Consider the following 13,398-nt stretch of genomic DNA (forward strand, 5'->3'; position numbering starts at 1 on the left):
CAACAACACTGTCCATTTTTTTCTGTGATCATAATTTCTCTCTTTCTCCGTTTTCTTGGTGAGAAATCCCTATCATCTATACTTATATACTATGTATGCAAAAGATATCTTCTCTCTTCTTTTAATTCAGGATTTCTTAATCTGAAACCTAAACCCTTAAAAGATTCATAGGTAAATTTTAGAGTCTCTATGAACTTATATGGAAAAAAACAATTATATCTTTATTTTCATTGACTTCCAATTAAAATTTAGCATTTCCTTCAATTGTTAATTTTCTTTTCTTTCTTTCTTTTCTCTCTTTGGCAAAGGCAATTGGGTTTAAGTGACTTGAACAGGGTCTCACACTTAGGAAATGTTAAATGTCTAAGATCACATTTGAATTCAGGCCCTCCTGACTAGTGCTTTAACTACTGCGCCACCTAGCTGTCCCAATTGTTAATTTTCTTCACACACACACACAAATATATATATATATATATATACATATATATATATATATACATATATATATATATATATGTATATATATATATGTATATATATATATATATGTATATATATATATGTATATATATATATATATATATATATATATATATATATATATATATATATGTTTTTTGGTTTTGTTTCTTCTGAAAAGGGATCCCTAAGCTTTACCAGACAGGTAAAGGAAGGAGGCCACGACACAAAAGGTTATGAACTTCCACTTTTTTTTGTTTGAGATGGGACCTTTTATATTTACATTGTGTATCCATTTGGGGTTTATTATGGTATATGGTGTCAGATATTGCTCTAAGTTGAATTTCTGCTGGATAACTTTCCAGTTTCCCAAGAAATTTTTGTCCAATACTAAATCTTCCCTCCAGTGACTGGAATCTTCAGGTTTTTGTGTCAGAAGTTGAGCTAAAAAATTCCAGCCCAGTTAGAGGGGGCTGACCCTGGCATTGTGGACACCCGCCAAGCTCTAAGCTCGGCCTTTGTGGCTGGCGGGATAAAGTGTCCTCGGCTTTCAATTCCAGGAGCAGTCCTCTCACGCTTTTGGGGTGGGCCTCGCCCTCACTTGCTCCTGGACTGGAGACCTGCTGGTCCCCTCATAAGTAGCCCATGGCTGGGGCCATTTATAGGGCGTGGCCCTCCCCCCAAGTGACAGTTTCTTGGAGCCGTAGGTGACAGTTGGGCGGCAGAGGAGCACCAAAGTGGGGAGAGAATCCTTGAAAGGGAATCGACTCCGAGAGAAGTGAGCAGAACCAGGAGAACATTGGACCCGGCAACAAGATCATGTGATGGTCAACTGGGATGGACAAGGCTCCTTTCAGTAATGAGGAGATTCAAGGCAATTCCAATAGACTTTTTTTTTCCCCCCCCCTGAGGCTGGGGTTAAGTGACTGGCCCAGGGTCACACAGCCAGGAAGTGTTAAGTGTCTGAGACCAGATTTGAACTCGGGTCCTCCTGAATTCAGGGCTGGGGCTCCATCCACTGCGCCACCTGGCTGCCCCAATTCCAATAGACTTGTGATGGAAAATGGCAACCACACTATGGGGACTGAATGCGGATCAGCTTTTTAATTGGATTTTTCTTGGGCAGCATGATGTGTAAATATGTATAGAATTGCACGTATATTGGATTATTTGCCATCTAGGGAGGGGTATGAAGGGAGAAAAAACTGGAACACAAGGTTTTGAGAGGGGGAGATGCCAAAAAAGCCCCCAAAGCGCTGCCCACCAAACTGCCCATCGGATGTCCCTTGGCCAGGTGACAGGGAGTCGGAGTCCCGCCGGTTGCCGTACAAGTGACCTGACAGGTTAGATTTGTGATGGAATGTGTGTGAAGGGCTTTGAAAACTTTCCGGCCTAAGCCAACACTAGCTAGAGTTCCTAAAGGCAGCCGGGAAAGTCCATTTCCTGAAAACATTCTGGGGGTCTCTTCCTCCTCCTAGCTGAGAGCTGGACAGTGCCCCCCTCCCCCATTCACGCTGGCACTCAGAGGAGCCCAACCTGGGCATGCCAGGGGCTCGTTTCCCGCTCCAGTTCAGGGGACTTGTCCTGGCTTCCCCTTTGCCCACGTGGGCCGGAAGCGGGCTGCTCCCCCAGTGACCCCTGGTGGCACATGTCCCTGCCTCTGGGTAGGACCCCATGGCCCCGGAGCCCCTCAGCTCTGCTGACATGGTCTCATTCAGCCGCTGCTGACTTGGGATCTCACCGTACCCAGCTCCCCAGCCTTCCGTCTGCAAACTGCGGGCAAGGCCTTTCTGGGGGTGCAAGCGAGCAGATGCACACATGGGCTCTTCCAAGGACCCCCTTTCCCCCTCCTTCCGGGCCACTTCTCCCTTTGGAGAGTTCTCTGGTCCTTTAGAGCTCCAGGAGCTTGGGAGCCTTCCGCAAAGAGCCCCCCGGGTTTGGCTGCCCCCACTTCCTGCAGCCCTACGTGCAGGGATGACAATGGTTAGGGGGTACCCGAAGAATCTATGGACAGCGAGGCTCACAATCTGGCTGGTGTGCCATTCCCCTCATTCTCTGGGGCGGGACTCCCTGGTCCCAAGGGGCTTGTGAAGTAGAGGGTGGGCAACCATCTGGGGTCTCCCCATATCTGACAATGGCCGCAGGCCAGCTACCTGGTTGGTCACCAGCTGTGGTTTAGGTTCCATGACTCCCTCCCCCCACAAAAGGGGACAACCTTCAGCTTCTCTACTCCCAGGGGAAGTTGTGGTGGGGGGCCTCTTCTAATTTATCTGGCAAAGGTTGATTCTGAAATTCATGCATCTTCTCTGAAGCCCCCACCCACCCCTCACTGTCCTCTGTCCCCAGAGGTGGAGAAGGCTGGGCGCAACAGGAAGTGATCCTCACCCCTGCCCGGACACTAGGTGGGGAACAACTGACCATACCTGCCCCCACCCCTCATCTTCCCCCTCCCCCAGAACATCCTCACAAACACGCCCACCGGCGTCTGTCTGTCCCCCAACCCCAACGAAGATCCCAGAGAATCATGAACACACTTTGGAAAAAAACGAGTTAGTGTGTGAAAGGCATGGATGAATTTTATTTATTACCCTATATCTACAATTTAATTTGAGGTAAAATATAAGCAACACATTAAAAGGTCTATTCTGCTACCATGTCATATAATTTTCCATTGTGAATATTGTGGCAAAGCTAATGAAAACTCTAAACCATCACATTTTCTAGCTTTTCATAGAGCTGGTATCATACAATTTTTGTTTGTGAAATTTCAACACATTTAAAGTTTCTCCTACAAAGTGTGGGGAAGGTATCAGAGGATGCGTAATTAGCTTCTAAACCTCTTAGACATGACACTGAAGCCCCTCTCTAATGCTGCTTCGGCAGCAACCTTTGGGAGAAGACAGCATGGCGGGGGGAGCTGGTTCTCACAGGGGTTCCCAAGAGAGAGAGACCCCACCCAAGCTGAACGGCCTCCCCGCCCCCATGCTACTCAATCCCAGCCGTAGCAGGTCACGCTCCAGGAGGCTTCAGCACTTAACTTAGCTTGCCCAAATTTCCATACCTGATTTAACTGTGCTACTATTCGGATACATCATGCACTCTTTATTTGGACAAAAATAAGTAAAATGGGAAGAGGGCTCATTGTTATCCACACACTGAGATACTGACCTCTCACTAACTGTCAGGTGAACCAGATGGCTTTATTTATGAAAAACATGAACCGTGATAGATAGCGTAGGAAAAAGTCCAGTCAAATATACATATACTATTGTCCACTCAGCCGTTAAAGGAGAAATGGGAACCAAAAATCAGTGAAATGATTTTTCAAATAGAAAAACTAAAGAACTGAACGATCGTCGGAAGGCGTTTTCTTCACTGCAAAGCGGAGATGGGTCCAGCTGGAGAGATCTTCCAGTGGCTGGAAAACGACATCATTTCTCAAGTCTGTGCTGATTACGTAAAAAAACAAAACAAAACAAAAAAACAAAAACAAAAACAAAAACAAAAAAACAAACAAAACAAAACAAAAAAAAACCGATGAGATTCTTCCGGTCCTTTTTCCAGCACTGCTGCAAAATCCTTAGAATAGATTCCAAAGTAAACCAGCCATTCCAAATCTACAGTCACTCTGCTCTTTAATTCAATTCACAGAACTGCTGAAAAAGTAGACATTTCTATCTAAAAGTAGAAAAAAAGGTTTGTATAGAAGGTAATTCTGTTATACAATTATATTACACAGCTTCGGCTGTAACAGTTCCGGCAAGCTCTTCTCAACCACTGATACTTTTAAGCTAGAGAGGGAATAAAAAAAAATCTATTAACTTAATTTCAGGAATTTCACCTTCATCAAGATGACAGTTTGAAGCGAGCCTGTGACTGTCTGGTTTAAAATGGCCATTCCAAAGCTTAAACCGGATCCCTGAGACACAGATAGGTGCTGGGCAAATGCCAACTAAACTCCTAAGTCACTTTTTATTAATTACACCAAGGCCCACTACTTACAAGAACCATCCCCCAAAATAATTAAAACTACACTATAAAACACCGGCCTTATGTTCCTTGCCAGCACTAATGGGGAGGGTGGACCCAGGCCATCCTAGCCCTGAATATGACCTATCACCTTGTGGAGTCGTCGACCTTTTATTTGGGAAGGGGAGAGGATGAGGTTACATTTCTGTAAGCACTCGCCAACTTAGCGGAATCCAAGCAGAGTCCACTATGACTCCCCAATCATTTATTAGAAAAGCCACAATTATTCCTTTCACCCCAGAATTGCATTACCGGTGCTATGGCTCAGCCATCCGACCTACCCAGGCCTACCTCTCCCTTCCTTCCATCTCCCCTACAAGGGGAAGCGATCAACCCTGCCCCGGGGTCCAGCCACACGCAGACACTATAAAGCCACGTGTCTGTGTCACGCTCTTAGTGAGGCTCCAGCTGGACTGCACCGGCCTCCGAGGGACGCCGGGCACGCCCTCTGAGAGCACCCCCGGCCAACACATAACAAGTCATTTACCCTAGGAATGAAGAGGTCTACCACGTTGGATCTGGTTCCTGTTTGATCTGAGAACTTCCTTCCGTTTCCTTTATATCTACTAAAAGAGAAAACCATAGTTACTTGAATAATGTCAGGAAAGACAATGTAATAAATCAACCCACCCAACACAATAAGCACTTAATTTCTCAAGATATAATGTAAAAAATGTCAATATGCTCAAAACTCATAATATTGTCAAAAATAAACTGTTTCTGTGGCAATACAATCAATTTATCTTGCTTTATTTATAGGAAAAAAATGTTCTAGATATAGAAATATACTGTCCAACGTGTGCCAGAGTTTTTTGCCTTTATATCTCATTTAGGATTCCTAAAATTTCTAAAAAAAAATTAAAGGGCCCAAATGAAATTACACAACCTTCCAGGAATCGTAGAAAATTTTATAAAATATAATTTGTGCAAATCAACAAATAATCTTCATGCAGAAACGAGAACAAAGCAATCATTTGGTTCTACTTAAATATCCTTCTCCCCCCAAGACAACACCTATTCCTCTTTTCCTAATTAAGAGAGGGCACGATCCCCTTCCTTATAACCCTGAATACCTTCTGTCACAGGAACCTCCAACTGGGCTGGATCAGCTGATTCTACATGGAAAAAAGAAACACAAATTTTTTCCTAATGTCTTTAAAGGTGATTTTACAACAGTTATTGGATAATGAGTCATGCATGATACAGTAGATTGTAGGGCCTTTACAAAGACGCACTCATAGCTAAAAACAGGCCAGGCAGAGCATCCCTCTTCTTTCCTTCATGAGAACTTCTCAGCATCATAATGTACCATATGACCACTAAGCGGAACCCCACACCAAGCCGTCACATGGAAACCTCACTGAGAAAGCAATGGGGAGCATGGGGAAAGTGTGACCAATTGATGTGTTTCCAACCCTCGGTCCCGATCTGCAGGTAGCCCAGACACTGCCTATCCTAATGGACACTAAAAAAACACGCACCCCACACCTAAGGCAGCAGAAATGGACACATTCCTGCAGGTCACCAGTGCACCCCCTTCAGACCGCATCTCCCAGGGGGAGCTTCTGGCAAGGGACCCCCATGGCGCGACTGCTACAACCTCAGGCTAGTTCACTAGCACACAAGCATCTGAAAAAGTCTCTCCCGGACACCTAGACTAACCCCCCAAACTTTGGGAGCCGATTTTAAGAAGCAAACTGACACCATCTGCTCTCGGCTGGGGGCCTGGATTTTAGACAGTCTTGGCAGGAATAATGGCTTATGTTGTTACACGTACCTTGGATTACTGGGCCTTCCGATTCAGTTTGATCAACCAACTCTGAGAAAATAAGTGACATGACTGGATGAGTTTAAAAGAGCAATCACCTTCAGGACACAAAACCTGCTCCTATCTAGTCTCACGTTTGACCCTCTTTGGCAGAGGCGGGACATTTATGCAGGCATGTAATGAGCCAAAATGGAAATGGGGCCCCTGTTCCCACACAGCTGCTTGAAGGCTCTAAAATCTACTGGGACCATCAGAGGTACCCACACGTTTAACGTGAACACGGCCCTAAGTAACAAGCAGCCACGGATTCAGAACGGGCACAATGTCTAACTAATAAGCCCCAGCTGTCCATTAGCTTAAAAGTTTTTATGAGCTACTGTATCGATCCTAATCATATTGCAGCATTCTAGACTGGCAAGACCGGGCCCGCATTTTCCATGTGGGTTTGTCCAATCAATTAGACTATTAAATGAGCATCTGAAACAAGGAGCTGGTGCTGCAGTGCAGATGGGTGAGGACCGCTGAGCCCTGCCCTTCAACCCCTTGCCCCACCCACCCAAGATGAATTTCTGCATTTTCCCTACAGTCTTTGCCTAAACTTATTTGAGCCCAGGGAGGCGCCACCACAGCTGTCAGACTGGTCTTACCAGTAAAACCCAAGCAATCAGAACACACACACCATACAGAGGAGGAGGAGGAACTGTTTGGGGGCTAGGGCTTTCAAAATCCTAGGGCAGAGACCCAAGGGAAGCGTCCCCACAACGATCCGCTGAAGCCCCAACGCCAACCTCATTAGGGTCCTTCCTAGGATCTCATGAAATACTCACGGTTATTAATGACAAGTCCTGGAAAAGGTCTGAAAAAGAGAGGCACCGTGCTTTAGGTTTCTTCCTTGCAGGACTGACCAGATCCCAACTCCACTTACTCAAATAGTAGCCATCACTGTCCTGACCCCTCCCCCCCACTACTGATCTGGATCCAAAGTCAGCATCAGCCCCCTGATGGCTTCTGTCCTGTGAGCATGACCATCGGCTATTTCTGGCGCCCACGGGGAGTACCTCAAATCATCTTCCTCAAACCTGGGGGCTGACATCAGAGACTAGTAAGGAAGTTAATGTGCAAAGGCAGGCCCAACAATCAGAAGGCTCCAGGCCTTACTCCGAGAGAGGACAAAAGCCAGAAGGTTCCCACAGATCTAAGGGGAAAAGTAGGCCCAGGGGCAAGGGGAGGCCAGATGGAGGCGATGCAGCCAAGGATGTGCTGGGAGAGAATAAAACACAAAGATGGGAGCAGCCGGACAAAGGAATCAAGATTCAAACAAATTTTGCTGAGCTCAATCCCAGGGAATGATAGATGTCTTTAAATATGTCACTGACTATCACGTGGAATAGAGAGAAGGCTTAAAGCCGGACTGGGGATATTGGGGAGGGAGAAGGGAAGTCGGGAAAAACCTGGTCATAATGCGCGCTGCCCCCAAACAGAACATGGGACCCATCTCATCGGAGATCACCAATCAGAATCTAAAAATCCATTCTGGGGGCAGATTGTAAAAGAAATTTTCTTTCAGATATTAGACGATGGTCATGATGCTCCTTCCAACATTCAATCCTGTGATTCTAGTCACTTCCCATAATTCTTTCTTTGGACACTTAAGTCAAGATACTCATGAACAATCTAAAGCAAATGGCTCCGTCAGGTCCCCCAGGTACAACAGGTGGAAGTGTGGGAAGGGGTTGATGGGTGGGGTCAAGGCCTATCGCCCCTTACATTCCTGCTCATGGGTCTGCAATGGGTCAGGCTGGGCCACTGATGGTGTTCAGAAGAGTCAAGGTAAGAAAGGGCACATGATGGCACAGAGCGCGCCAATTCTGAGGCCAGCAGACCAGAACGTGTCCCAAGATCTGCAGCCATTGAAGCAAAAGGCTGTGGCTATAGGGGTTGGGGGGGAGGGTTACTGTCAACCTTGGCAGCAGCAGCATTTCACCATAAACCCTCGCCCATCCCCTCTCCCATTGTGCTCAGAGCACCAGATACAAGGGGCTCGCCACTCTTCCCCATAATCCAGATTTCCAGTGGATGCCCCCCTAATCCTAGGTTTCCCTATACTGGTGAAGAAAGCTGGTTCAAATCTGGCCCCACTTACCAGCTGGGTGACCCTGGGCAAACCCCTTCCAGTATCTTGCCAAGAAAACCTCAAATGGGATCAGAAAGAGTCAGACACAACTGAACAACAAATTATTTGCTGGTCCCATCACTCTTTAAAGGCTCAGCTGGTCCCATCGGACCTTCAGGATTATTCTCTTCTCAAATCCTCCCTGCCCCAGGGACCCTTGCCTCTCTAGAGAAGCCTCTCTGAGGCCCTCCTGTAGACCCCAGGCACCTTCTCTCAGGAGCCCTTTCCTCTGCCACACAGCAGGGGCTGCTTTGTGCGAGTCTCTATCTGCCATATATTTCACTGGACTGTAAGTTCCATGAGAAGGAGCCGACCCTAATCTGTATTTTCTATCTACGTCAGGCTCTGCAATGGGGGGAGCATAAAAAGCTAACTTCCATTGCGATGACACGGCCCGCTGCTGCGCTTGGCGTGGATGCCCTGTGCCTTCCACAGGGCCAGCTTCCCTCAACTTCCCAGAAGCAGAAAGCTTTGCTGGCAGAACTCACCCTCCCTGGGGTCCTTCTTAGGACAGTTTACCAGAGTCCCTAGGAAACTTACCTAATGACAGTGAATTTGATAAATTCTGCTGAATCTAGGATCCTTCTCATGGAGCTGATTTCCAGGTAGCTGGGGGCTTTGAAGGCAACCCCAGGAGGCATCCCATCGACAACCACACAGCCAGGATTGATGGTTATCTTCCTGTATGGGACTTTCACAGGAAAGCCCATGCCAATTGCTTCACCTGGGACAGAGCACACAGAAAGTTTTCCACAATTTCAAAATAAATTTACCCAGTTTTTTCCATCAAGAAATCACCTTCAATTTTCAGTCAGATTTTTAAAGTCCATGACATGCCACTGAAGTAAGACCCTCCACTTTGTATATTTATATGTAAGATATTACACAGTGAACCTCACTATAATTCGGCTTCAATGTCATTACCATTGAGAGATGAAAGAACCCAAAGCTTTGGTGACTAAAGAGAATGTCTTGGGGCAGCTAGGGGGCGCAGTGGATAGAGCACCAGCCTTGAATTCAGGAGGACCCGAGTTCAAATCTGGTCTTAGACACTTAACACTCCCTGGCTGTGTGACCCTGGACAAGTCACTTAACCCCAGACTCAGAAAAAAAAAAAGAAAAAAAAAGAGAGAGAGGGTCTTGCCAGTGCAGTGGAGAGGACACAGGCCTGGAGGTCAAATCCAACTTCGAGTGGCCCTGAAAAACCCAATTCTGCCTGCCTCATTCCCCTCAACTACAAAATGGGGACAAGGACTGCAATCGTCTCCCAGAATTACTGCTAGGATTAAATGTGGTGTTTGTAACTCAATGCTTCTGGAAGAAAAGAGGGTCTCTGGAGTCACCAGCCCCTTTCTTCACCCTCCCCCAGAGCAGCCTGGATTAAGGAAGACCCAGGAGCAATGGGTCCCTTAGATCAATCCCACAATCACCCTCACCAACCTTTGGTCCAGCAAAGACTCACCAAATTTGCGGCTGAAGAGATCGTTCACTTGTTCCCGCAGCTGCCGGGCCTTTTCCACTTTGGAAAGTCTCTCACTCTCATCATCTAGTAAGATTTTAAAGGAAAATTCAAAGCCATTAATGTACACTTCTTCACAGAAAGAGCTCGGGTCAGGGCGAGATGTTCTGATTCGTTCTACGTCACAGTCCGCCCTGCTCCAGGACTCCACTAGTGGCGAGTCCAGCAGGGCATGAAGTCTAAGTTATGCTGAACAGGCTGCTTGGAAAGCCTGCTAGGGAGAGGCTGCAACGCTGCCCCCAACCGCGGAGACCTGATGAGTCTCAGTAGGAGCTAAATCCCCCCCCTCTCCCCCGGCCATCATACCTGGAATTGTCACCTGGATGATGTTGAGGTCTTCCACCCCTGCAGCTGTGGTGGTGACATTGGCTGAATTCATTTTTCCTTAAAAGAGAGACTTGGCGTTAGACCAGGGCAGGGGCGGGCACCTCCACCCCAAGCTCCCCTCCTCGGGCCAGCTCTCCCTGTCCAGACCACTCAGGATGGCGCAGTAGAAAAAGGGCCTTTTTTGTCTCTCACCTCACCAAGAAGAACAGTGTGCATGGAAGTACTTACTGAAGTAAAAGATGAAAACGACACTTCCCAATTCTAGAGAATGAGGATTTCTCATATTGATTCCATCTCATTTTATCAAAGACTGAACCTCTAAGGTCCCACCCTGAAGCCTCACTCTGCTCTGGAGGGGACCCTGGACTCCAGAAAGCCATATTAAGTTCTGGCAGCTTCTGTCCCGCTGCCACAACTCAAGCCTTGGTCCAAGCAAACAGACTCTCTGCCCCTTTTCCAAGGAACACGTGAGTGACACCTAGAGAAGCCCACTCATCCTCAGAATGTCGGCCCCATGGCAATCCATGGAACAAACAGGATCCAAAAGGTCCCTCGGTCCTGTACAGGCCCTTCCCTCAGGTTTCTGCAGTAAAAGTACTGAGAGCAGCAGAAAGAGGGAGGGGTTGCTAAGACCCCCGGCGCTTTAAAACTCAGTTGGTACCCTGAATGGAGATCCGTGCCCAGCGATGACAACTGATCACACTAGAGGAACTCAACCTAAGTTTTCGATTTTCCTGATAAACCAAAAAACAGAAAGAAGCTGCAGAAAAAGGATGGCTCACAGGCTCTCCGGGGAAAGAACAGAGAACGTCAGCCTGATCTGGAGCCCCGAAGCAACGAGAAACATCCCTCTGTGGAGCCCTGGGTCCTCTCCCACTGTCCTCCGCGCTCCTAAGCTCATGCTGATTTTTTTTAAGAAGCCCACAGAAAATAAAATGGCCACCTGCATACTCCACAGGGTGAAGAACCTGATTAAGCGCCTCCAAATGAAATCACTAAGGATGCTGCTATTAATGACAGCCACGCAAATGGCAAAGGCAGACCAGGTGAGAGCAGTGAAAACTATGGAGCAGAAACAGGGCACGAGAGGCCAAGGAGGGTGGACCAGACAGACGTCTCACACGTGCTCATCAGCAAAGAGCCAGGAGGTACACGGACACTTCTCAATCATTTTTTTTTTAAATGACAGGATATGACTTATTACTATTGGGGGAATTTTTCCTTAATCAGCTGTACACATAATCAATCACCACTGTTAGAGTGAAAGAAATACAAAAGGAGAAAAAGGTAAGAAAAGAAATTTTTAAAAACTCCAAGCTGATGTATTCAAGTAAGTTACTGACACCACAATACAAAAACAGGAATGGTAGGAATGACAAAGATACTATTACAACTGTGCCCACAAGCTTATCCAATAGAAATCTACTGCTCTTAACAAGGGAGACCAAGTGAACCTTACAAAATCCCACACTTCAAACAGTGCCGAGAAACAGGAGCAGCCAAAGGTGCTGTTTTTGCATGTGGACTTGATTATAAAAACCTTACCCAGAAGGAAAGGATCAAAGATCACGAGCAATAGATACTTATAAAACAGTGAGAAGCAGGAGAGGGAAAAAAAAAAAAAAGACTGGGAAGAGACCAAACAAATAAGCAAAGCCATTTTAAGGTTATTTCAGGATGAAACTGGAAAGAGGACAAAAAAAAGAGACCAAAGACAGAAAATGGCTGCAAAGATTTCTGTATAACAAACAAGGAAGAGCAAAGTCACCATGTTTGGACTGTTGAATACCACCATTTTGGATGTGGTTTTAGAGGATGCATAAATGGCAGCAACAGAAGGAAAGAGAGAAGCCGCTGGATTAGGCCATAAACACACAAAGGGGCTCCTGGCTGGAGGCCACATCATTCTGAAGAAAAATACCTTCTGGAAATATCTGAAGGTGAAGATTCACTAAAGGTGTGGAAAAAAGCCCCAAAGACAATCTTTTTATCTACTCCCCCAACTATATAGACCGGTTGCAAGACTGATAATCTATGCACAAACATAAATAGCAAAGGTGTGCCTGAAGAGTGAATTAAAAAGGGAATAATCAGAATTTTGCAAACAGTGTTCCACAGCAGACCTTATTCCTATCATTACACAACAGGCTAAAAAAGAGGTAGAGAATATTAAAAACCCCACTGGGCTATTTACTGTCTAAAAAACCATTTGTCTGAGTAGAGCAAAATGGCACCTTAAAAGCTCTTCTCCAACAAGGCGACTCCCATGTCAAAATTAGTCAAGATTCTTTAAAGGATAACAGAGATAACCCTGTTTGACCCCCTGATCCTTTTCTCAAGTGAAGCATGAAAGAGAGAGATGTATGCTCGCCAAAGGTGTTCACCAGTGTTATGGAGGAGATCCAGCGCAGAGTCCGAAGTCAAAGAGGGATTCCCTATAGATGGTGAAGTCCTCCAGATTGGTCCTTTTTGTGGGTGACATTGTGGAGATTTCATCAAGCCCGAGAACACTGCAGAGCCTCCTAAATGAGATCCAGAATCACTCGAAAGAATTTGGCCTAACCATCCACATAAGAAAAACCAAGTGGATGAAGAATTGACGATTATCTAAAACTATATTACGCAGCTGAGTGGAGAACTGTTAGAACTCATCTCATACCTCTCTATTTTAGAACACAGATATATATGGACATATATATTGGCAGACACCACAAATGGACATCGAGCTGGACTGAGAACTGAGTGACAGGAGAGCAGGCCGGATTGCCTTTGGAAAACTGCAGCTGTTTTAATGCAGCCATACTTCTCCTTGAAACAAAGGCCTGTGATTTTAATACCAATATTCTGTGGCATGGCTACATGTCGTGCAGAGAACATTATGGTCTCCCAAGAAGTGGAGCTGAGGATCCCTCCAAGGCAACGGAGAGGCCCTCGGGAGGCGTGAGCAGGCTGCAGGACACCCCAAACAAGGCATTATGATGGAGAGGGGGCATACAGGATGTCAATAAAGAAACCCAAGACTCAGAGACAGGAGGGGCTGGTCATATGGCTGGAGCAAAGAATAGGGGACAGCCTGTGTGTTTTATCCATATGCTCACGAGGTCAAAAGAGCCAGAGGAA

At 46.3% G+C, this 13,398-nt stretch overlaps 1 protein-coding gene across 32 annotated transcripts in view; it reads right to left on the minus strand.

The window, feature by feature from the left end:
- Positions 1–3,012: 3,012 nt before the first annotated feature.
- The window catches only part of GTF2I (general transcription factor IIi), an 83,741-nt gene continuing 73,355 nt past the window's right edge, over positions 3,013–13,398 (minus strand). For 8 of the 32 annotated variants that reach the window (XM_074264027.1, XM_074264020.1, XM_074264017.1 and 5 more), the window contains 9 exons: positions 12,663–12,800; positions 10,258–10,335; positions 9,895–9,978; positions 8,973–9,156; positions 7,087–7,115; positions 6,269–6,310; positions 5,565–5,606; positions 4,979–5,057; positions 3,013–4,253 (listed from right to left, as the gene is read on the minus strand). In XM_074264027.1, coding sequence (XP_074120128.1) covers positions 4,996–5,057; positions 5,565–5,606; positions 6,269–6,310; positions 7,087–7,115; positions 8,973–9,156; positions 9,895–9,978; positions 10,258–10,335; positions 12,663–12,800 — 659 coding nt within the window. In that variant the 3' untranslated portion in view covers positions 3,013–4,253; positions 4,979–4,995. Of the gene's footprint in view, positions 4,254–4,978; positions 5,058–5,564; positions 5,607–6,268; positions 6,332–7,086; positions 7,116–8,951; positions 9,157–9,894; positions 9,979–10,257; positions 10,336–12,662; positions 12,801–13,398 lie in introns of all 32 variants that reach the window. The other 24 variants (XM_074264038.1, XM_074264031.1, XM_074264035.1 and 21 more) reach the window with 12 other exon arrangements.

This window comes from Sminthopsis crassicaudata, chromosome 4, assembly GCF_048593235.1.
Source record: "Sminthopsis crassicaudata isolate SCR6 chromosome 4, ASM4859323v1, whole genome shotgun sequence".
In the NCBI taxonomy this organism is placed as follows: domain Eukaryota; kingdom Metazoa; phylum Chordata; class Mammalia; order Dasyuromorphia; family Dasyuridae; genus Sminthopsis; species Sminthopsis crassicaudata.